This window comes from Solanum stenotomum, chromosome 2, assembly GCF_019186545.1.
Source record: "Solanum stenotomum isolate F172 chromosome 2, ASM1918654v1, whole genome shotgun sequence".
NCBI lineage: Eukaryota > Viridiplantae > Streptophyta > Magnoliopsida > Solanales > Solanaceae > Solanum > Solanum stenotomum.
Window position 1 is genome coordinate 64,848,521 of NC_064283.1, and position 20,436 is coordinate 64,868,956.

The 20,436-nt window shown below is 33.6% G+C and overlaps 3 protein-coding genes across 3 annotated transcripts in view; 2 read left to right on the top strand and 1 right to left on the bottom strand.

Moving 5' to 3' along the window:
- LOC125856610 (disease resistance protein RPP13-like) overlaps nt 1–20,436 on the top strand; it is a 228,901-nt gene that overhangs the window by 123,048 nt on the left and 85,417 nt on the right. The window lies entirely within an intron of this gene.
- Nucleotides 1–20,436, top strand: part of LOC125856617 (disease resistance protein RPH8A-like) — a 227,377-nt gene that overhangs the window by 121,410 nt on the left and 85,531 nt on the right. The window lies entirely within an intron of this gene.
- On the bottom strand, nt 5,318–7,967 carry LOC125856609 (disease resistance protein RPP13-like). Its single transcript, XM_049536196.1, has one exon. It carries the CDS (start codon nt 7,898–7,900, stop codon nt 5,333–5,335), a length of 2,568 nt encoding a protein of 855 aa, XP_049392153.1. The 5' UTR covers nt 7,901–7,967; the 3' UTR covers nt 5,318–5,332.

Here is a 20,436-nt window from a genome sequence, read left to right on the forward strand (position 1 = left end):
AAATAAGAGCAAGTAGATCAAATTCCACATAAGAAGGGTAAACCGATACAATCCACACATCACAGACAAATATAAGGCAAATGCGATGCAAAATGCAATAATGATGTCATGTAGTCGTGATGCATGTCTGTCCTACGATACACATCTGTTGACGTAATCAGTCCGCGCTGAATACTCAAATCAGAACCCATAGGGGCCACACATGGACCATGTATCACCGCCGGAACCAGATCCCATTGGCATCCAAATCGCTAGCCGGAGCTAGTCCATCTCATATATCTCTAGCCAGAGCTAGTCTCAACTGTGTCTCATATCCATCCATCCTCATATTAGTGTCTCAGAACTCATGCAACAGATAGTTCACACATGAGATGAATAAGGAATATGCACATGTCATCAATCACAATCATATCATGATCACATCATAGTATTACACATTATCTGTCTCAATCACAACCATATCACGGCCACATCATAGTATTACACATCACCTGTCTCAATCACAACCATATCACGACCACATCAGAACACATTTAGCTCGTTTTATTCCCCATCTTTCATTTACAACAAATTTCAACCAACAAATAAAACCCATCCTCAATCCCCATTACTCCCCAACACAATTAGGAAAGTAGTCATGCGTAGTCTAAGAGTTTTACAAAGTTTGGAAGCCACTTGCCTTAAAACGAACTCCAAAAGTTACTTGACTTGAGCCTTTCATTTCCGAGTAGAATCCGGATCACGATAATCTATTTAAACAATTATTCACAATCACAATTCAAGTCCAATGACACCAAAATCAAGAAATTTAGGGAAAAATGGTAAAACGGTCCAAAAGTCTCATATCAGAAAACGATACCCAAATCTGGAAATTTTTGATGTAAAATGATCCTTAAAGTATTTGGAAGCTAATGGTGAAAACCAATTTGAAAACGGAGTTGAAATCAATTCACAAACTCAATTTGAAGGAAAATCCACGTTCTTGAAGAAGCCTAAAATATTCGGATCCGAAACCCCGACTCAAAAATGAAATATCTCTTGAAAAACATTTACCCATGCTTAGATAAGTTCAAATATGAAATTTCATCAAAAACAGAGTTAAGATCGACCTTGAAATTCTCAATTTATCAAACTTTAACTTTACCGGGAAAGTCCAAATTGTACGCGGTTAATATGATGAAAATAATCGATGAATCAATAATTTTATGTTAAAATCAGTTTACCCATAACATAAGGATCGTAAATATACCTTTTTCATCAAAAAGGGAGTCCAAATCGATAAAACCCCAATTTTTCCCAAGAGGTTTACGGAGAGGGAAAAAAAAACCAAATAAAGAAATTATGAGAAAATGTCGAATTGAAGATTGAATACTAACCCTCATATTAATTCAAGAAGAAACCCGTAAGAATCACTCCATTCCGATCTTTAGAACTCCCGATATGCTCAAAATACCAAATGAACACAGTCTGAGATTTTTATAACAGTACATGGCTGTTATGCACCAGAAAAACAGCAGTTAATCTTTCACTAAAAAGGCCGTAATTTCCTCATACGATAGTGAAATGACCCGATTCTTTTTTGTAAATGTCTTAAATATTGATACGGACCTGCTCGTTCAATCGGAGCTCAATTTCATGCTCTTTTGCCCAGTCAAATATCATTTCTACTCGGTAAACAATTATTTCTTATTTGCTATAAAAGTCCAATCTCGGGTTAGCGAAAATGTACCAAAATTTGCAGATAAGTCCTCTAATTCATGCTCAAAATTTCAGAACCTTCAGAAAAAAAATTCGACCTTTAAAACTAATAATGAACCCTTTAGTTGCCACAATTTGCTGAAATAGTGTCAAAGCATCCAAGAAGCTTAAAAGCTCACCCAAAACTCATTTGGCACTTTCCGAACACAAACCAAATATGCTACTAGCTTGAAAATGACATTTCGGACTCAATGAAATTGTCGGAATTTGAATTCGAGGTCTCCTTGACCCGGTATCCGATAAGGCGTCAAGAAACTAACTTTAGGCTCAAAAACTCGAAACGCACTCGGGGCCTCTAAAAATTCAACCAAGACTCACTCTAGACTTAGAATCACCCCCTGAATCCAACGGTGCCCTCGGAATTCCATTTCGAGCACCGGAACCTCGTTTGTTGACCAAAGTCAACTCTTGATCAAACACAATTTTAGCAACTTAGGACCTCAAATCTTCGTTTTAACTCCAAATTCGACTCTGTAAATTCTCATAGACCCGTTTCGACATTCTAAAACTGCTGGAATCGACGGAAATTCGATTCAAGTCTCGAAACTCCAAATGACTCGAAATAGCACTTTTAACCAAACTTTAACTCTTAAAAACTCAACTTTCCAAAAACTCAACTTTTCATCAATTTTCCTCCAAACCAACTTCGAAAATACAACAATTAGGACTCGGGGCAACTATCGGGAGGGGTAAAACGGTCATTTTATGAAAATTTCCAAAAATGACCTTTAGGGTCATTACAGTACATGAGGAAAAAGATTACCAGTCAAGATATCACTTTTGGAGAGCTGCGGATTTCATTTTTCGCCATGTTTGACTACATTCTTCCATACTGGAAGTTGGAGCTGGCAAGAAGTTTGGTGAACAGGAATGTGGCACATGTTAGCTTGTGGGATGTAATAGAGAAGAGGTGTGGCAGGACTAATAGGTATGAAGATGTAAGTTTTTCTTTTAGGAAGTTGTGTAGTGATGACTACTCTCTAACGTGCATGACATTGATCAATGATCGCAGATTGGGTGTTGGTGATGAAATTCTGCTATGTTGGAATCCTATTATTTCGAAGTTTATATTCAAATTAATTTCAAGGGTTTGTAGGAAGAAGGCATTCTCTAACACACCAGGGGTAATGACTCGAGAGCTAATAGAGACAAGCCCTGCCGGCTGCCATAATATTTGATCTGAGTAACATAAGGTACCTTAGGAAATACATTACCCCTGAAAATATCGCTCAAGGAAGACTGTGGATTTCATCTTTCGGGACGTCTGAGTACATTCTTCCATACTGGGAGTTGGATAAGGCCAAAAGTTTGGTGAATGGGAACATGGAACGTGTTGGCTTGTGGGATGTAATAGAGGAAAAGTATGGCAGGACTAATAGGTATGAAGATGTAAGTTTTACTTTTAGGAAGCTGGGTAGACTTGACTACTCTCTATCGTGCATGACATTGATCAATGATCGCGGATTGGGTGTTGGTGATGAAATTCAGCTATGTTGGAATCCTATTATTTCAAAGTTTATGTTCAAATTAATATAAACTTGGAGTGTGTTCCTGTATTGAATTACCCTAAGAAGTATGAAGGTGAAACTGTTAGCTTTAGGAAGTTGCCTAATGATTAAGGAATTGTTCAATGATAGCGGATTGGGTGTTGGTGATGAAATTGCGCTATTTTGGGATCCTAGATTACCTTCGTTTATTCTCATGTTACTTTCTAAGGTTGGTGATTCAATAAGTAGGCATGTATTGATTGATTAGGGGCTTGTAGAAATTCAAGTTTTATGTTCAAATTGATTAAATGATTCAAGAATTTTGAAATATGAATATATGATGATTCTTTTCTCAAATTTAATCTGTTCTTCGTACTTGTGCTTGGAATAACTGGATACCCAAATTTTGTCTACTTCTATTTGCAAGAAAAGAAATGAGTTTTAGTTCATCTGTTCATTCCCTATTAAAGATGGTTATACAACTTTGAATGTTTTGTGCCTGAGTAGCTAAGAATTGAATTAGAATGAGCAAATATCTGATAGTTCAAACTGTTTTATTTCTTTAATTAGAGATAGTTGTATTATCGTTCTTGAAAGGTCTTACAACACTCACATTCTTTTGATAGAACCTCTCCTGTTTTTTCTTTTACTTGAATTTGCTGATATCATCGTCTTCGTACCTCAATTCTGCTGATCTAAACTTGCTTTGTACTTGAATTGTAGTAACCTAGTGTATGTGCTAGCATTAGTCATTGTAGTTCTCCACGGTTCATCTAACAGAATATGCACAGTAAGATCAAAGAGACGGAGTCCATTTTGCTGTTTTCTGGGCTAGTGACTGCACTAATGTAACCTATTTTAGAGCAAACAAATAAAACAATTCTACACTGCCGGCGGTTGGCTACTACACCAATGAACATCACCTACAATAATTGAAAAAATTAGAAACAAACAGAATTCCACAAAGATATTATTTTAGCACAACAATTCTGTACCTTACATTAAGAAATACATAATCTCCAAATGTCTAATTAAATAAACTACCATTAGCTATACTGCGGTAGATATATGTTGTAGTAGAAAATATAGCATTTGCGTCCAGTTAAGCTGCTACAATATAAAGCTTTTCCCATAACATGTCAAAAGATTGTCAGTCAAAGACTTTTCTGTTTTTAAGTCGATTTGTTTGTTCCTTTCTGTTTTTTTTAAAAATGATTTCAGTTTTTATACATATGAAACATTTTGTCTATAGCAAATCGACTTCTAACAAAATGTAATTCAATCAATATGACAATATTTTTGTCTATATATTTTAATGTGATGTCTTTTATTATGGATGTCATGTCTTTATTTACTTTTCTTTCTTTTCTGTTTGAACTTGTAATTTTTTCTATAAATTTGATGTTACACCACCTAGACATTTTGTAATATTTTTCTTTATACATATCTTTTTTTATAGACAATTTCTTTTTGGATTATTAAAACTTACGTTTAGTAATTAAGATATATTCATTCTTCTGATATTATAAAAGGTTTATTTTTTATGAAGTATTGAAAATTTCAAGCTTCCAATATTTGACACAAGATTTTCATGCTATATTTTGTGAAGAGTTATATTCTTATGTCAAACTTCTATACACAAGGACTTAACTTTGAACTTAGCGATGAATTTATGTAGGCTCCACTATGATTATATAAATTAACTTTTTTAATGTCAATTAGGGGACAAACGTGCAACGCACGTTCCCAGGACTAGTTCATCCTAAAAACATGAATCAAAGTATTGACAGTAAGGACATTTTTAAGTCAAACTATAAACTGAGGGCATTTTAGTTCCATTCACATAGTTCAGGGGTATTTTTGACCATTTTCCCTATAAAAGAGGAATAAAAAATTACTAAATTGTGGACAAGAGAGAGTAGCATGTACTAGTATTTTAATTTCATTTTAACACATAAAGCATTGTCTCAAATGTGGATAAGTAAGAGAACATACAGTAGACCAATTAATTAAAACATCACAAAATCAATTTTGGCAAAAACAATTATCTTCAAACCAATTACACTGACTCAAAAAGCTTACCATAATTATAAGAAATCAGAAAATAAAACCACTCTCATTGACCTCTTCAACAGCTCCACGTCTTTCATTCTCTGAGGAATCTCCTTTAAATTTGGACAGTCATGGATACCAAGACCTTTAATCAGAGGCATGGCATTTGTGCCTAAATCCCATCTTTCTAGCTTCTCAAGATCATAAAGAATAAGGAACTCTAGTTGACTGAAGCTGTTATCACTGCACACTATTTCTTTTCCTTCATAAGCATCTTCTAATTGGAGATTCCTTAGGTTAGGCAACATTCCTAAAATAGGCATCGGATCTTCTGTCAGTTTTGAGTTCTCAAGAAACATCATTGTGATGGAATTTGGAAACAGATTAGGCAGTTTCTCTATTCTCCTATCTAACCACAATTTCTGGAGCTTTTCACAACAACTAACAAATTCAAGGGATGGGAATGGAGATGAGTTATTAAACTCACCCGACAATCTGAGAGTGCTAAGGTTTTTCAAGCTGCTTATGTTGTTTAGGGAGTAAGATTTCTTAATAGCATTCATGCTTAATTCTCGAAGATTGACTAAATCAACAGGGTCAACATCTTTCCACTGATCACAAGAGATGTTTAGAACAACTTGAAGACTAGTGAGTTTGCTTATATGTACCAAAGGTGTTGTATACTGAGCAACTAAATGTCTTAGATTTATCAGGTCAGCTGTCTCCCGGGGTAGTTTGCAAGAGTATGACCCCTCATTGACAGCAAGTGTCTGTAGATTCTTGAGGTTGCCAATGGAAGAGGGAACATCACGGATACCTCTCAAGCTTAAGAACTTGAGGTGGTGCAAACTTCCAATGGCATCTACGTCTATAGACACATACCCAACATTCATATCCAAGTACAACACATATAGATGTTGGAACACACTCCTGAAGTTTATAAGACTCGTCTTACGAAAATCTGAATCGAAGAACATAATTGACCTCAACTTCAAGTTAGAAAGATCAAGTGAGAGGTACCTTTCTTCTTGACTATGAATCACATGTCTGATACATAAAGAGGATATGGAGTGGCTTCTTGGATCATAAATGTCAAAGAAGTTTACCTCCAATGCTTTTTGTATCGCAAGATCATGGAGTAAATCAGGAACCTTACATTCAATAACTCTTTCCCAATATGTATAAGTCACTTGAACCAAGCTTCGTCTTATCAGTTCATTCAAGAAGCCTTCAGCCATATCCTCCATTCTTTCTTCTCCTCTGGGTATGAAACCCTCCGCTATCCACAACCGTATTATGTTATCAGCCTTTACCACTTCATCTTCTGGAAAAATACCAAAGTAGAGAAAACGCTGCTTGAGCGCAGTTGACAAATCATTGTAGCTTAAGGATAGTATGTTAGAGATTTCAATAGATTTATCTTCTTTAATGTTCTTCCAAAGGTGATCTTTCACCTTTTGCCATTCGTTTAGCCCCTTTTTATGCGAAAGTAGTCCGCTCAATACAACAATTGCAAGAGGTAAGCCTCTACACTTTTCCACCATATCCTTAGCTAGACTTTCCATTTCTGGAACCATTGCTTGAACATCAAGTAGTTTCCTACAAAAGAGATCCCAACTTTCTTCTTGGCTTAGGAAACGAAGTTTATGAACAAAACCTCTTTCGTCTGCTCTTTCAGCGACATCCTCTTTGCGCGTGGTAATAATGACTCTGCTGCCATTCTTGCTATCCGGGAATGCTCTTTTCAAACTCTCCCATGCTTCTTTCTGCCATACATCATCAACCACCACAAGGTATTTGCGTTGTTTTAATAGATCACGAAGGTAAATTTCTAGATCTCCTTCTGTCATCCTTTCCAACAAATCTAGAGTTTCCTTGGTGCGACCTTGGACTGATTTTATGATATTCCTAAGAAGATCCATGGTGTTGTACTCTTGCGAAACACATATCCAAGCGCGTGTATGGAAGCTATTGAGTATATCAGGACTGGTGTAGAGGTTTCTCGCAAGAGTGGTCTTGCCTAAACCACCCATTCCATAAATGGTGAGTACGCTTCGACGAGACCCTGCTTTGAGAAGTTCAGATAGCAATGTTTGTACAACATCCTGAAAGCCAACAAAAATGTAATCCTGGTCATCCACATATGAGGTAGTTCTCCTCAATGTTGTAACCTGATTACTTGGCCCTTGATCTCCTGCATTATTATTGATATTTGTAATACCATAAGTATCTCGTTTGCGAGAGATATCCATGATTCGTTGCTTGAGTGATTGGATCTCCTCGGCAACATTGTAGAATTTCTTCTCCTTCCTACAGATGCAAGCGCAAGCCTTGAGACGACTAGCACGTTTACCAGCCTCGAAGCTATAAGTCTCGAGTATAGCAATAGCATCATTAGCAATAGAGTTGATTTCAAACACCCATTGTTGAACTCTTAGATCTCCGCATTGCTTTAGTTCTGCATCTCTGAGGAAAGACTGTATGAAGAGTAGCTCATTTCTCAGCCATGTAACTTTATCTCTGAGACTTGTACGCAGGGAAACTTGTTGTATGAGGAAATCACCCAATTTTTGAACTGCAAATGACACAAAGGCATCAGCCATCTTTAGGAATAACTAATTTTGATTGAAAAAAAGAGGAGGCTGTATGTATATTGGAATACAAGTTGGAAAATGGTGATAGACATAAAAGTTAGACCTCAAATAATGTGTTCAAAGGGTCACTTATGACTTATGTGATTAAAGTATAGAAAAAAACGAAACATGACCATGTGGTTTCTGATAAAAGGACAAACATGTATTAAACAAAAGATAAATTTTTTTAATTAAAGCATCTTAAACAACCATTATACAACTTGGGGAAAAACACATAGAGAAAAGTTTTAAAAAATTAAAGCAACTTCAACAATCATTGCACAACTTGTGGAAAATATATATGTGGTCAATGGACTAGGTTCCTTGACAAAGTTATGAACAATATCCAAAGTAATGCTTAAAGTAAAAGACCATCGTGATTGACACCCACACTAACCCTCCAGCGGGAGAATCATTTATATTAATTAGCTAACCAACTTGATCAAAAATACTAAGGCATTTAAGTTACGGAAGCAAGTTAAATGCTAAGGAAAGAAATAGGGAGTTCACATAAACTCCAAACAACAGTCTAACAACTAAAACGAATGCGGAAGTAACACCTAGAACCTGAATGTCAATGTACCAAAACATCTAAAGATCAACCAAAAGTCTAAAAAATAAGGGATACAACCCCAAACTAACGAACTAATAACTAACTAGAAAAGTCTAAGTCTGAAATGTGGACATAGACAGAAAGAGAACTTATGGCAGCCTAGAAGAATTGACTCACCCTTGAATTCGAACGACGATCACTGATTTTCTAAATGAGGTCAGTCAATAGCTGCCTGAAGATGCCCTGTACTCAACAAAGAAAGAGCAAGTGCATTATCAGTACACAACCACAGTGTACTGGTAGGATCATGCGACTATCACAGTACTAAGTGCAACATACATAAGTCAAAACAACAATACAATAGCATGCATACACCTATCATATACAATATCATCATCATTTACAAACAACGAACAGTTTCTAGATTCTCAAATATCACAGTTATATCAAGCCATTGGTCCTCTCAGGGAACCCAAACCTAAATTGTTAGCATACCACCCAAACCTAAATTGTTAGCATATCGGAACGTGGTACCCGATCCAATGATTATGCCGGAACGTGGTACCCGATCCAATGATTATGCCGGAACGTGACAACTGATCCCATAATTATGCTAAAATGTGGCAACCGATTCAAGTTAGTATGTCAGAACGCAACACCCGATCCATTCAACAAGCCACAATCACAATCACAAAGTACATTCTCATAATCATACAATCAAGTCATGATTCATGGCATTCATCATTCATATATCCTCATTTACAATTAATGTGATCACTAATGCAACATTCACGTACATACATGTATCATAATGAAGCAAGAACAAACATACAACACACAATCATATAATCACAACCATCACCTACCTCGAAACAAGCTCGAAACCCTAAGAAACTTGATTATGATAATGACACAAAGGCATCAGCCATCTTTAGGAATAACTAGTTTTGATTGAAAAAAGAGGAAGCTGACCTCAAATAATGTGTTCGAAGGGTCACTTATGACTTATGTGATTAAAGTTTAGAAAAAAACGAAACATGACCATGTGGTTTCTGATAAAAGGACAAAGGTGTATTAAACAAAAGGTAATTTTTTTTAATTAAAGCATCTTAAACAACCATCATACAACTTGGGGAAAAACACATACAGAGAAAAGTTTTAAAAAATTAAAGCAACTTCAACAATCATTTCACAACTTGTGGAAAATATATATTGAGAAAAGATTAAAAAAATTGAAGCATCTTCAACAATCATTACACAACTTGTGGAAAAAAATATTTGTTTTTTTTTCATAATAATTATTTATTTTTTTCAATTTGCTTGTTACAACGAAATAATTTAGGATTCATTAAATTGATTATAATTGTCCGCAATCCTAATTGTGCATATTACATCATATTAATCTAAATTTAATGAAGCGGTATTATTTTTTAAAAAAATCCAAACGTACCAAATCAATTTTAACAATTCAAGTTTTAACTGATTTGGAAGAACGAGCTAATTAGTCAAAAACACATCGATGAAATTTTTGGAGGCCTGCAACAAAAGCTTCATTGATTTTTCTCTGAAGCCATTTCTATCCTTTAAATGGTGACACAGCTTAGAAAAATCCAGCATACAGTACTGATTGTGGTAATGGTAGTTAGGGTATTAAATGTTGTTAGCTTATATGTATCCACCATAGGTCAACGGACTAGGTTCCTTGACAAAGTTAAGAACAATATCGAAAGTAATGCTTAAAGTAAAGGACAATGATGTTTACGTGGAAACCTCCTTGCTCAAGAGATAAATGTTGAGAGAGAAGACTTTTGCATTTCAAAAAGAGTAACTTTCACATATTGCAAACATAAAAATCATATTTGTATGTTATAGCTATAGTTTACATAATTGCGCTCCATAGCAAATTTTATGTTTGCTATGGAGCTTGTGATTTGTATAATTCGCCATACATATACGAATGACTATTAATATGTATATTTCGCTATACATATATGAATGGCTATTAATATGTATATTTCAGTATACATTTATGAATATGGTTATTAATATATATATATATATATATGAATCAATTGTATATTTGCCTTTGTATAAAGCAAGAAAGAAAGAAAGACAAAAGAAAACTGGGCAGTGGAAGATCTGTATTCGTATAATGTTAAGTGTATATGACGAAAATATAGTATTTGTATTTGTATATACAATTTTCTCTGATTTTATATAAACAGAAAACATAATTTATACACTTATGTTTGTATAAAGTAAAAGAGGCCGCAAGCGAGATCTGGGAGAGGAGAGAAAAGGGAACGAAAACATATGTATATATACCATTTTCTTTAGTTCTGTATCTCCGAGGAAAGACTGTATGAAGGGTCCACTTATGACTTATGTGATTAAGGATTAGAAAAAAAAAACATGACCATGTGGTTTCTGAATAAAGAAGGCTTAAGTCATTCACGGCCCCATAAAATTATCCACATAATTTGTTTAAACACCCTTAACTAAAGCTTGTACCTATTGAACACTTATACCCATTAAAATTGATACCTATTTGACACTTTTTTGACAATCAGCCCAAATATGAAATGTGTGTAATATACTTATTGTGACATGGCAGTGACATGACAAATTAATGAATTAAATGATGACATGTGTAATTAAATCTAAAAATGTATTTTAAAAATGAAATTCTAAAAAATAACTATTTTAGTCTATTTTAATTTTTTTTAAGAACTAACTAAAAAATTAAAAATGATTTTTCTAAAAAAAGCCACCTACACACCCAGCCACCAGTCCTCTTCGTCAAATCATGTACTATCACTTTCCCCGGCGGTATCGTCATCACAATGAGTAAGCCTTGCCTCTTCGCCCCAAGTAGTACGATATGGTTACGCACCAAAGCTAAAAATTAATTCCTCTTTCAATCGAATAGGAATAGCATCAAAAGTTTTCACTCATTCCATTCATTTTCTTTCCATTACAAATCATTTATTACAATTATATGAAAATAATTAACTTTTGCCAGAAAAAAATGTTATCTTCATTGGGAAAATGGAGTTATGCCGGAACTAATAACTAGAAAATGAAAGAAGGAAAAAACCAAAAAGAGTTGGAGAGAGTGAGAGAAAGAGAGAGAGAGGGGGTGTGGGTGAAGGAGATGATGAAAAGAGGGGGTGTGGGGAAGAAGATGACTTCTCTTCTTATTTTTTCATTTCTTTTAATTTTGTTAATTAATTTTTAAAAATATTAGCAGTATAAGTTGAAAAATAAATAAAAAATAAAAAATCAACTATTTAACGCGCTTAAGGAAGGTGGAACACACTTTTTTAGACATGTCAGCATTTTGTGTTTAATAAGAATGTTTTTTGAACAAATAAGGTGTTCAATAGGTATAAGCCTTAATTGAAGTGTCTAAGTGAAATATACGGACAACTTTAAATAGTTGTGGATGACTTAGGCCGAATAAAGAATTACGATTGGATAAAAGGACAAAGATGTATTAAAGCTTTTTGAAATTTTTTACTAAACAAAAGGTAATTTTTTTAATTAAAGCATCTTCACCAACCATTATACAACTTGGGGAAAAACATTACTATATTATAGAAGAGTCTAGGAATGACTACCAATGTTCCAATAAGATCACTACTAATGTCCAATATATTTATAAAATATATAAGTGGGCCCCACCACCTTCCACTTAAATACTACATATTATATATTAATTACTATACTATAAATGGCTTAAATACTCCATATTATCTATTACAATAATTAACACTTTAAATTCTATCAATGCCATATAAATTAGGATAAAAAACCTAACATATAATATTTAAATATATTTAAAAATAATATAAGTAATACTATACATTACAATAATTAACAACTTAATTATTTAAAACTTATATAAAAAATTAATTGACTCTCTAAATTCTATTGGTACCACATAAAATGGATTATATGCTAAACATATATTGTTTGAAATTGACGAAAAAGAAACAATTAATTACAATAATTAATAAAAAAAATTGGTCGACGAAATTCACGAAAAACAAATTATAAATTACAATAATTAACAAAATAAATCTCTCGACTCCAACAAATCTATCAATTAATGCTACATAAATTGGGACATGGCAGATAACATATATTATTAAAAAATTAGGTTCAAAATGTACTATAAAATACAATAATTAACAACTTAATATATTAAAGAGACATATAAAAAAGGGTTAATATTTGAAATTCTGCATCTGCCACATAAATTAGAACAAATAGAGTAATAACTATTCTTTTCTAAATTATGTTAAAAAAAAGTACTACAAATCACAATAGCTAACAATTTAAAATATTTTTAAAATCAAATAAAAATTTCAATAACTTCTCAAATTCCATAATATAACATAAATTTAAAAAAAAGTGTTATAAATCATAATAAATAGTACAATATTTAAACTACTTTAAAAGTATTATAAATTGTAATAAATAATACAACAATTTAAATTACTTAAAATTTAACGACTTAAAAGTATTTTTTTAAATGTATTAAAATTTTGGTTAATTGTCAAAACTTTACATGTGCCGCATAAATTGGGACATGGAGAGTCACACATATATTTTTTTTTAAATTACATTAAAAGTATTCTATCAATTAACAACATATATTGTTTGAAATTGACGGAAAAAAAAACTATAAATTACAATAATTAACAAAATAAATCTCTCGACTCCAACAAATCTATCAATTAATGCCACATAAATTGGGACATGACAAATAACATATATTATTAAAAAATTAGGTTCAAAATGTACTATAAAATACAATAATTAACAACTTAATATATTAAAGAGACATATAAAAAATGGTTAATATTTAAAATTCTGCGTGTGCCACATAAATTAGAACAAACAGAGTAATAAATATTATTTTCAAAATTATGTTAAAAAAAAGTACTACAAATCACAATAGCTAAAAATTTAAAATATTTTTAAAATCATATAAAAATTTCAATAACTTCTCAAATTCCATAATATGACATAAATTAAAATAAAAAAATAATATAGATTGGGCCCCGTGCTAACACGGGGTTCTATATCTAGTATATAGAGAAAAGTCTTAAAAAAATAAAGCAACTTCAACAATCATTGCACAACTTGTGGAAAATATATATTGAGAAAAGAATAAAAAAGTTGAAGCATCTTCAACAATCATTACACAACTTGTGGAAAAAAATATTAGTTTTTATTTGTTATTATTTGTTCATAATAATAATTTTATTTTTTTCTATTTGCTTGTTACAATGAAATAATTTAGGATTCATTAAATTGGTTACAATTGTCCGCAATCCTAATTGTGCATATTACATCATATTAATCTAAATTTGATGGAGCGGTATTATTTTTAAAAAAATCCAAACGTACCAAATTAATTTTAACAACTCAAGTTTTAACTGATTTGGAAGAACGAGCTAATTAGTCAAAAACATATCGATGAATTTTGGAGGCCTGCAACAAAAGCTTCATTGATTTTTCTCTGAAGCCATTTTTGTCATTCAAATGGTGACACAGCTTAGAAAAATCTAGCGTACGCTACTGATTGTGGTAATGGTAGTTAGGGTATTAAATGTTGTTAGCTTATATGTGTCCACCATAGGTCAACGTACTAGGTTCCTTGACAAAGTTAAGAACAATATCGAAAGTAATGCTTAAAGTAAAGGACAAGGATGTTTACGTGGAAATCTCCTTGCTCAAGAGATAAATGTTGAGAGCGAAGACTTTTGCATTTGAAAAATCATGTTTGCAAAAACTAGGTTATTTCTTATCAAAGTGTTCAATATAAGATGGACAAACACAACCTAGTGTAACTCCATTGGCTGTGAACTCTGCACCTCTTTTCCCGTGCTCACCAATCACCACAGTTGTGGCGGTTTTATTGTTGTTCCATGTTGTCTGTCTTGTATGTCTGTCACTCATGGGATGAGGTACCTCTACCAGATCTCATAGTTTATCAAATCATCATAACTACATAATATAACAAATACTATCTAGTAATTATGTTTTATCATTTACCCTACATTTTTTATAATAGATTTATCATGCATTCAGGGATTGAAGCACCTGATTTAATTTAATCTTGCCCATTGTCTTCCTCGTATATGCATCTCTTGAACAATCATCCTCACCAACATTACAGGAGATCTGATTGTTTGCTTGAAAATGCGTTGGTTACTCTCCTGTCACACGATATACACACTTGCAGCCATTGCCATCCTATACACCTCAACTCTTGCTTGTTTACCCTTGTAATGAGTATTTGCCCAAAGTACTTCCTCATTCTATCCTCGAGCCTCTCTATGTATACTTAGCTAGTTTAATATCTTTTGCCACACCTGAGCTGTGGACATACATTGGAAAAACAAATGATTATGGCTTTCGTCTTCAACCTCACACAACACATTGTACCACTTTTACACACCCATATGCAGCCAGTCGATCCCTTGTGAGTAGTCTCTTTAGCAGTGCTAAGTATAGTATAAAATTCCACTTTGGACAGGCAGCATTATTGCAGATTAGTCTTCTCCACTCTACCTTCGGATACTCTCCCCTCAGAACTTTGTACAATCGTTTGATAAGGAACTTGTCAATCTGCTTGATGTACATCTCATTACAGCCAATAGTTTCAAGCTATTGGTACATTTGTAGTATTTTCCTCACCATCCAAGAAGGTTGAGGTGTTTCTACACCCCATAAGGTTCCTTGCTTCCCATAATATTGATGCACCCATTTCACCCATAATCTATCTTTTTTAGTACACAAATTCCACAACAATTTGCCTATTGCATTAGTCCATGTTTGAGCATCCAATATATTGAGTCCTCATATTGTTCTAGGCATGCCCTACTGCTCCATGCAATTAATGCCTTCCTAGAAGCATCCACACCTCCTTTCCATAGGAAATTCCTGCATAATGTTTTTATACATTTAATCACTTTCTTTGGGATTATGAACACTTGGGACCAGATTACTTGGATGGAAAACAACACACTCTTAATCACCTGGAAGTCCAACTCTGAACTCTTTGCATTATCTTATCTATTAGTGACTGGTATTGTAATTTGTAAGATAGATACTCTCTTAGTACTCAGGGGAACACCTAAGTACTTAAAAGGTAGAAACTATTGCGAGAAGCCCAACTCTTGTAGAATTTCTTCTTGTGTATCTCTTGGCAGTACTCTTCCAAAATAAATGGAGCTTTTATCGGCATTTGGACAATTATTAATATGAAAACCTTTAATAAGAGGCATGACACTTGTGGCTAAATCCCATCTTTCTACGTTAGGAAAATGAGCAAGACGAAGGAACTCTAGTTGACTGAAGCTATTATCACTGCAACTTTCCTTCATAAGCATCTTCTAATATGCAATTTCTTAGGTTTGGAAACATTCCTAAAACAGGCATCGAATCTTCTGTCAATCCCGAGAACCTCAAAAGCATCATTGTGATGGAATTTGGAAACAAATGATGAGGCAGTTTCTTTATTCTCCCACTTAACCACAATTTCTGGAGATTTTCACAATAATCAAGAAATTCAAGGGATGAGAATGATTGACCACCTCTACAAAACAATGTGAGAGTGCTAAGGTTTTTCAAGCTGCTAATGTTGTTTAGGGAGTAAGATTTGTTAACATCATCCATGCTTAATTCTCGAAGATTGACTAAATCAACAAAGTCAGCATCTTTCCACTAATCACAACAGATGCCATCAAGAACTTGAATACTTGTGAGTTTGCTTATACGTTTCAGAGGTTCTGAATACGAAACAACTAAATGTCTTAGATTTATTAGGTCAGCTGTTTCGGGGGGTAGGGGGTGTTGGGAAATGCAAGTACAAAATAAATGTGCACGACAGGGCAATAACGAAAGAAACCCAAGTCAAAACTTTCCCTTTTATTTGAACCAAGAAAAGACAAAATAATGCAAGAATAAAACAGTTTGGGCAGCAAACAAATCAACCAAACAAGCAAAATAAATCAACACACGAGACACCAAAGTTTAATGTGGAAAACCTCTTCGATGTTAAGAGTAAAAATCACAGGGCCAAAGTTCCACTAAAATCAACAAGATTTACAAAAGTGTTCTCCAAAATGGCCACCAACAAAGTATCAAACAATGAGCATCATAACTACAAAATAGCACCAAAAACTAAAGAAATAAAAGAAGCAAAAACACCAAACTCGCAACTACTGTTCATGACTTAAAATATGGAGCTACAGGACTCCAAATCACTCTCTCTCAGTTCCCAATCAAAGATTAAGTTGAAAGGAACAAACTATCCAAAAATCAACTCAATCGAACATGAAACAAAGTGGGAATCGTAATTTAAAATTAACTGCTAGGAATTGCGCAAAAATCTGTAATTTCTCACTTTTCTCTCTATATGACTGCTCTCTCAATCTCTTGTGATTCTTCTCAAATAAGACCTAAAAGAAAGTCTTACATATGCACCATAATATTGAGCTTAAGGGCAAAAGTGGGCTAGTCAAATTTTGGCTAAATTTATCCACAAAGGAAAGGAAGGAAGACCCAAAAACTTGGACTTTAATTTATCAGCATAGGATGGAAAAAAGGCCCAAAACCCAACAATTCTCCCCCTACCGACTATGTGGAGGAAACAATCATTCCGGCGATCATGCAACATTCTTCAAACTTCCCTCCTAGCACAACTTTAGTCATCATGTCGAAACCATTATCATTGGTATGGATCTTTTCAAGTTCAAGCAACTTAGAATCCAACATATCTCGAATCCAATGATACCTCACATCAATGTATTTAGACCGATCATGAATGTAGAATTCTTGCCAAGATGAATAGCATTTTGACTGTCGCAATAAAACACATACCTCTCTTGAGCACAACCAAGTTCCTCCAAAAATCTCTTCATCCAGATCAACTCTTTGCAAGCTTCAACAGTTGCAATTAGTTCAGCCTTTGTAGTGGATAAAGCAACGCATTTTTGCAACCTAGATTGCCAAGACACAGCTCCCCCTGCAAAAGTAATCAAGTAGCCTGAAATAGACTTACAAGTATCAACATCATCGGCCATGTCTGAATCAGTATAACCACAAAGACTTTCTGAAGTAGACTTTCTGCAGTTTGGTGCCACGAAAGGCATCTACGGTCCGTAGGTGGGTCCGTGGAACCATGCTTTTGAAAATTGGTTCTCAAGTCTAAGGTTCACAAGACAACCTACGGGTCGTAAAAACATCTACGGTCCGTGGATCCATGCCCTTGAAAATCATTATTTTTTCTTAAAATGAAATTTATATATTTGTAAACTCGGTAAAAAATACTATAAGTCACAATAATTGATAATTCAAAATGTTCAAAACATCAATGAAAAACTTACATATAAATTTGTTTGAATCTCAAAATCTGAAAGGTGTCACGTAAAATGGGACGGAGGAAGTAGTTCAAATGATTTTTTGTTTTACTATTAACTCATTTTTCTCATTAGATTCCTAACTCCAACCAAACAACTCCTAGAAGTTACGTTCTTTCCCCAAGCGATTTGCCTCTTTGTCTTCTTGATTTTCCCTCTTTCTCTCCATTGGATTCTCAATTTTCTTTCGGGTATTTGCCTTAAGATTTCCCCTTGTTGTATTTTCTTGAATTGGGTCTAACCCATTTGAATTTTCGACTTTGTATCTGATTTTTTGGGTTAAAAATCGATTCTTTTGGTCAAGAACTGAAATGGGTGTTGGAATTTCTGTGCTTATAGGCCTAAAGTCAGTAACTTTATTCATATTATTTGCAACTCTCAAGAATTATGGATACCCATTATTACCCATTATTGTCAATACCTTGTTTGTATGCATCATTGGTATCTTTATTGGTAGCATTAGCTGCTAACCCTTCAATTGATCTTCCAATTCTTTTGGGGAAAAACTCAGATGGGACATTTCCAATTTGGTCACTTGTTATGTTTAGTCCTTACTTGTATTTTGTTAGGGGTTTTTCATCTTTGAGAAGAATGAAGAGTGGGGAACCTCCATATAGTGAGATTTCTGAAGGGTTGTATGTTGGGGGTTGGCCTTGTTCACCTGATAAATTGCCACCTGGTAATCCTGCTACTATTGATTGTACTTGTGAGATGCCTAGGATGTTGGAGTTTACTGGAAATCATGCATTTTTGTGTATTCCTACTTGGGATACAAGGTCACCTCAGCCAGCTGATATAGAGGCTGCTGTTAAGTGGGCTTGTAGAAAAGAGCTCAGAAGATACCTAATTTCATCCATTGTGCATATGGTATGATTGTGAACTTTAAAACTTTTGTTTCATATAAATGTATTTGTAGCCGATTATTGCATTATTTTGTTTTCGTTACTGATCTTTGTCCTGTTGGTTGCTGTTATTATTGCTCCCGTATCTGTATTCCCTTTTTCAACCTGTTTGGTAGGCTTTATTTAAGTTGAGGGTCTATCGGAAACAACCTCTCTATCTCGTAGGTAGGGGTAAGATATGTGTACATTCTATCCACACCAGACCTCACTTGTGGGATTACACTGGGTATGTCATTATTGTCAAGTGGGGTCATGTTTTGATATGTCCTTTAGATGTTACTACCTAAGTCCCAATTTAAGTGTGGTAGTTTGACTGAGCACAAAAGTTGAATGAATAAAGGAGACTTTTGAATCTTGTGGTCTTAAATTAAAGATGTGTGTGGTCCTTTAAATCTTGTGGTTTTAAACTTGTCATGTCAGATGTTGGAATTGAGAAACTTACTACAGATAGAAAGAGACACTCTTTTAGGATAGACCAAAAATAATGCAAGACACTTAGATACGAACGGAGTAAAAGTTCTCTTCCAACACATGTTTCCAAAAAATAGAAAGAAATTAAACATTGAAAAAACAAAACATAAGAGAAAACAGAATGTTGAAATAATCCAAGTTGATTGATGCTTGGAGAAGCCAAGTTGGTGAAGGTGAATATCTTCAAGTGACAGCTTCTTCTCTGTTGATTTAACACAAATATTATTTATATAAAAGAGGAAAAAGGATTAAAAATGCCCTTAAACTATGTGAAAGAAACAAAAATGTCCTCCGTTCATAGTTTGGCTCAAAAATGTCCTTACCGTCAATAATTTGGTTCAAAAATGCCCTTAAACTATGCAAGAGGAACAAAAGTACCCTCCATTTGTAGTTTGATCCAAAAATACCCTTGTTGTCAATACTTTGGTCCAAAAATGCCCTTATTGTTATTTAATGGGTAAAAAATGCTCATTTTCCAAATAAATATATTATTATTTTCTTTTTAACACAATCTTTTTCTAAAAAAAATTAGCAAATTTTATCTTCAATTCAGAAAAAATAAAAAATGAAAATATTTCTTATTTTATTATCATTATTTTTTATCGTTATATAAATATAAATTAATGATGAATATACTATGATCTTATGTATATGACATATATTATCCGTCGAAAGGGTACATGAAGTTATTTTATTTTAATTGATAAAATGAGATTAAGAAGAAAACAAAACATTTCCTACATTTTTATTTGTTAAAGTGATTTTTAGAAGAAAGAAAACAAGAATAGTGTTCTTTAATAATATTTTAATCAGGAAGAAGATGTGTTCAAAAAAAATAAAATAATATATTTATTTGAAAAAGGGAATTTTGACCCATTTTGTAACTATAGCGGCATTTCTGGACCAAAGTATTGACTGCAAGGGGATTTTTGAATCATGGTATTGACAGTAAGGACCTTTTTAAGCCAAACTATAAATCGAAGACATTTTTGTTCCTTCCACATAATTTAAAGGTATATTTTACCCTTTTCCCTATAAAAGAGGAATGAAAATATACTAAATTGTGGACAAGAGAGAGTAGCATATACTATTTTTAATTTCATTTTAACATATAAAGCATTGTCTTAAATTTGGATAAGCAAG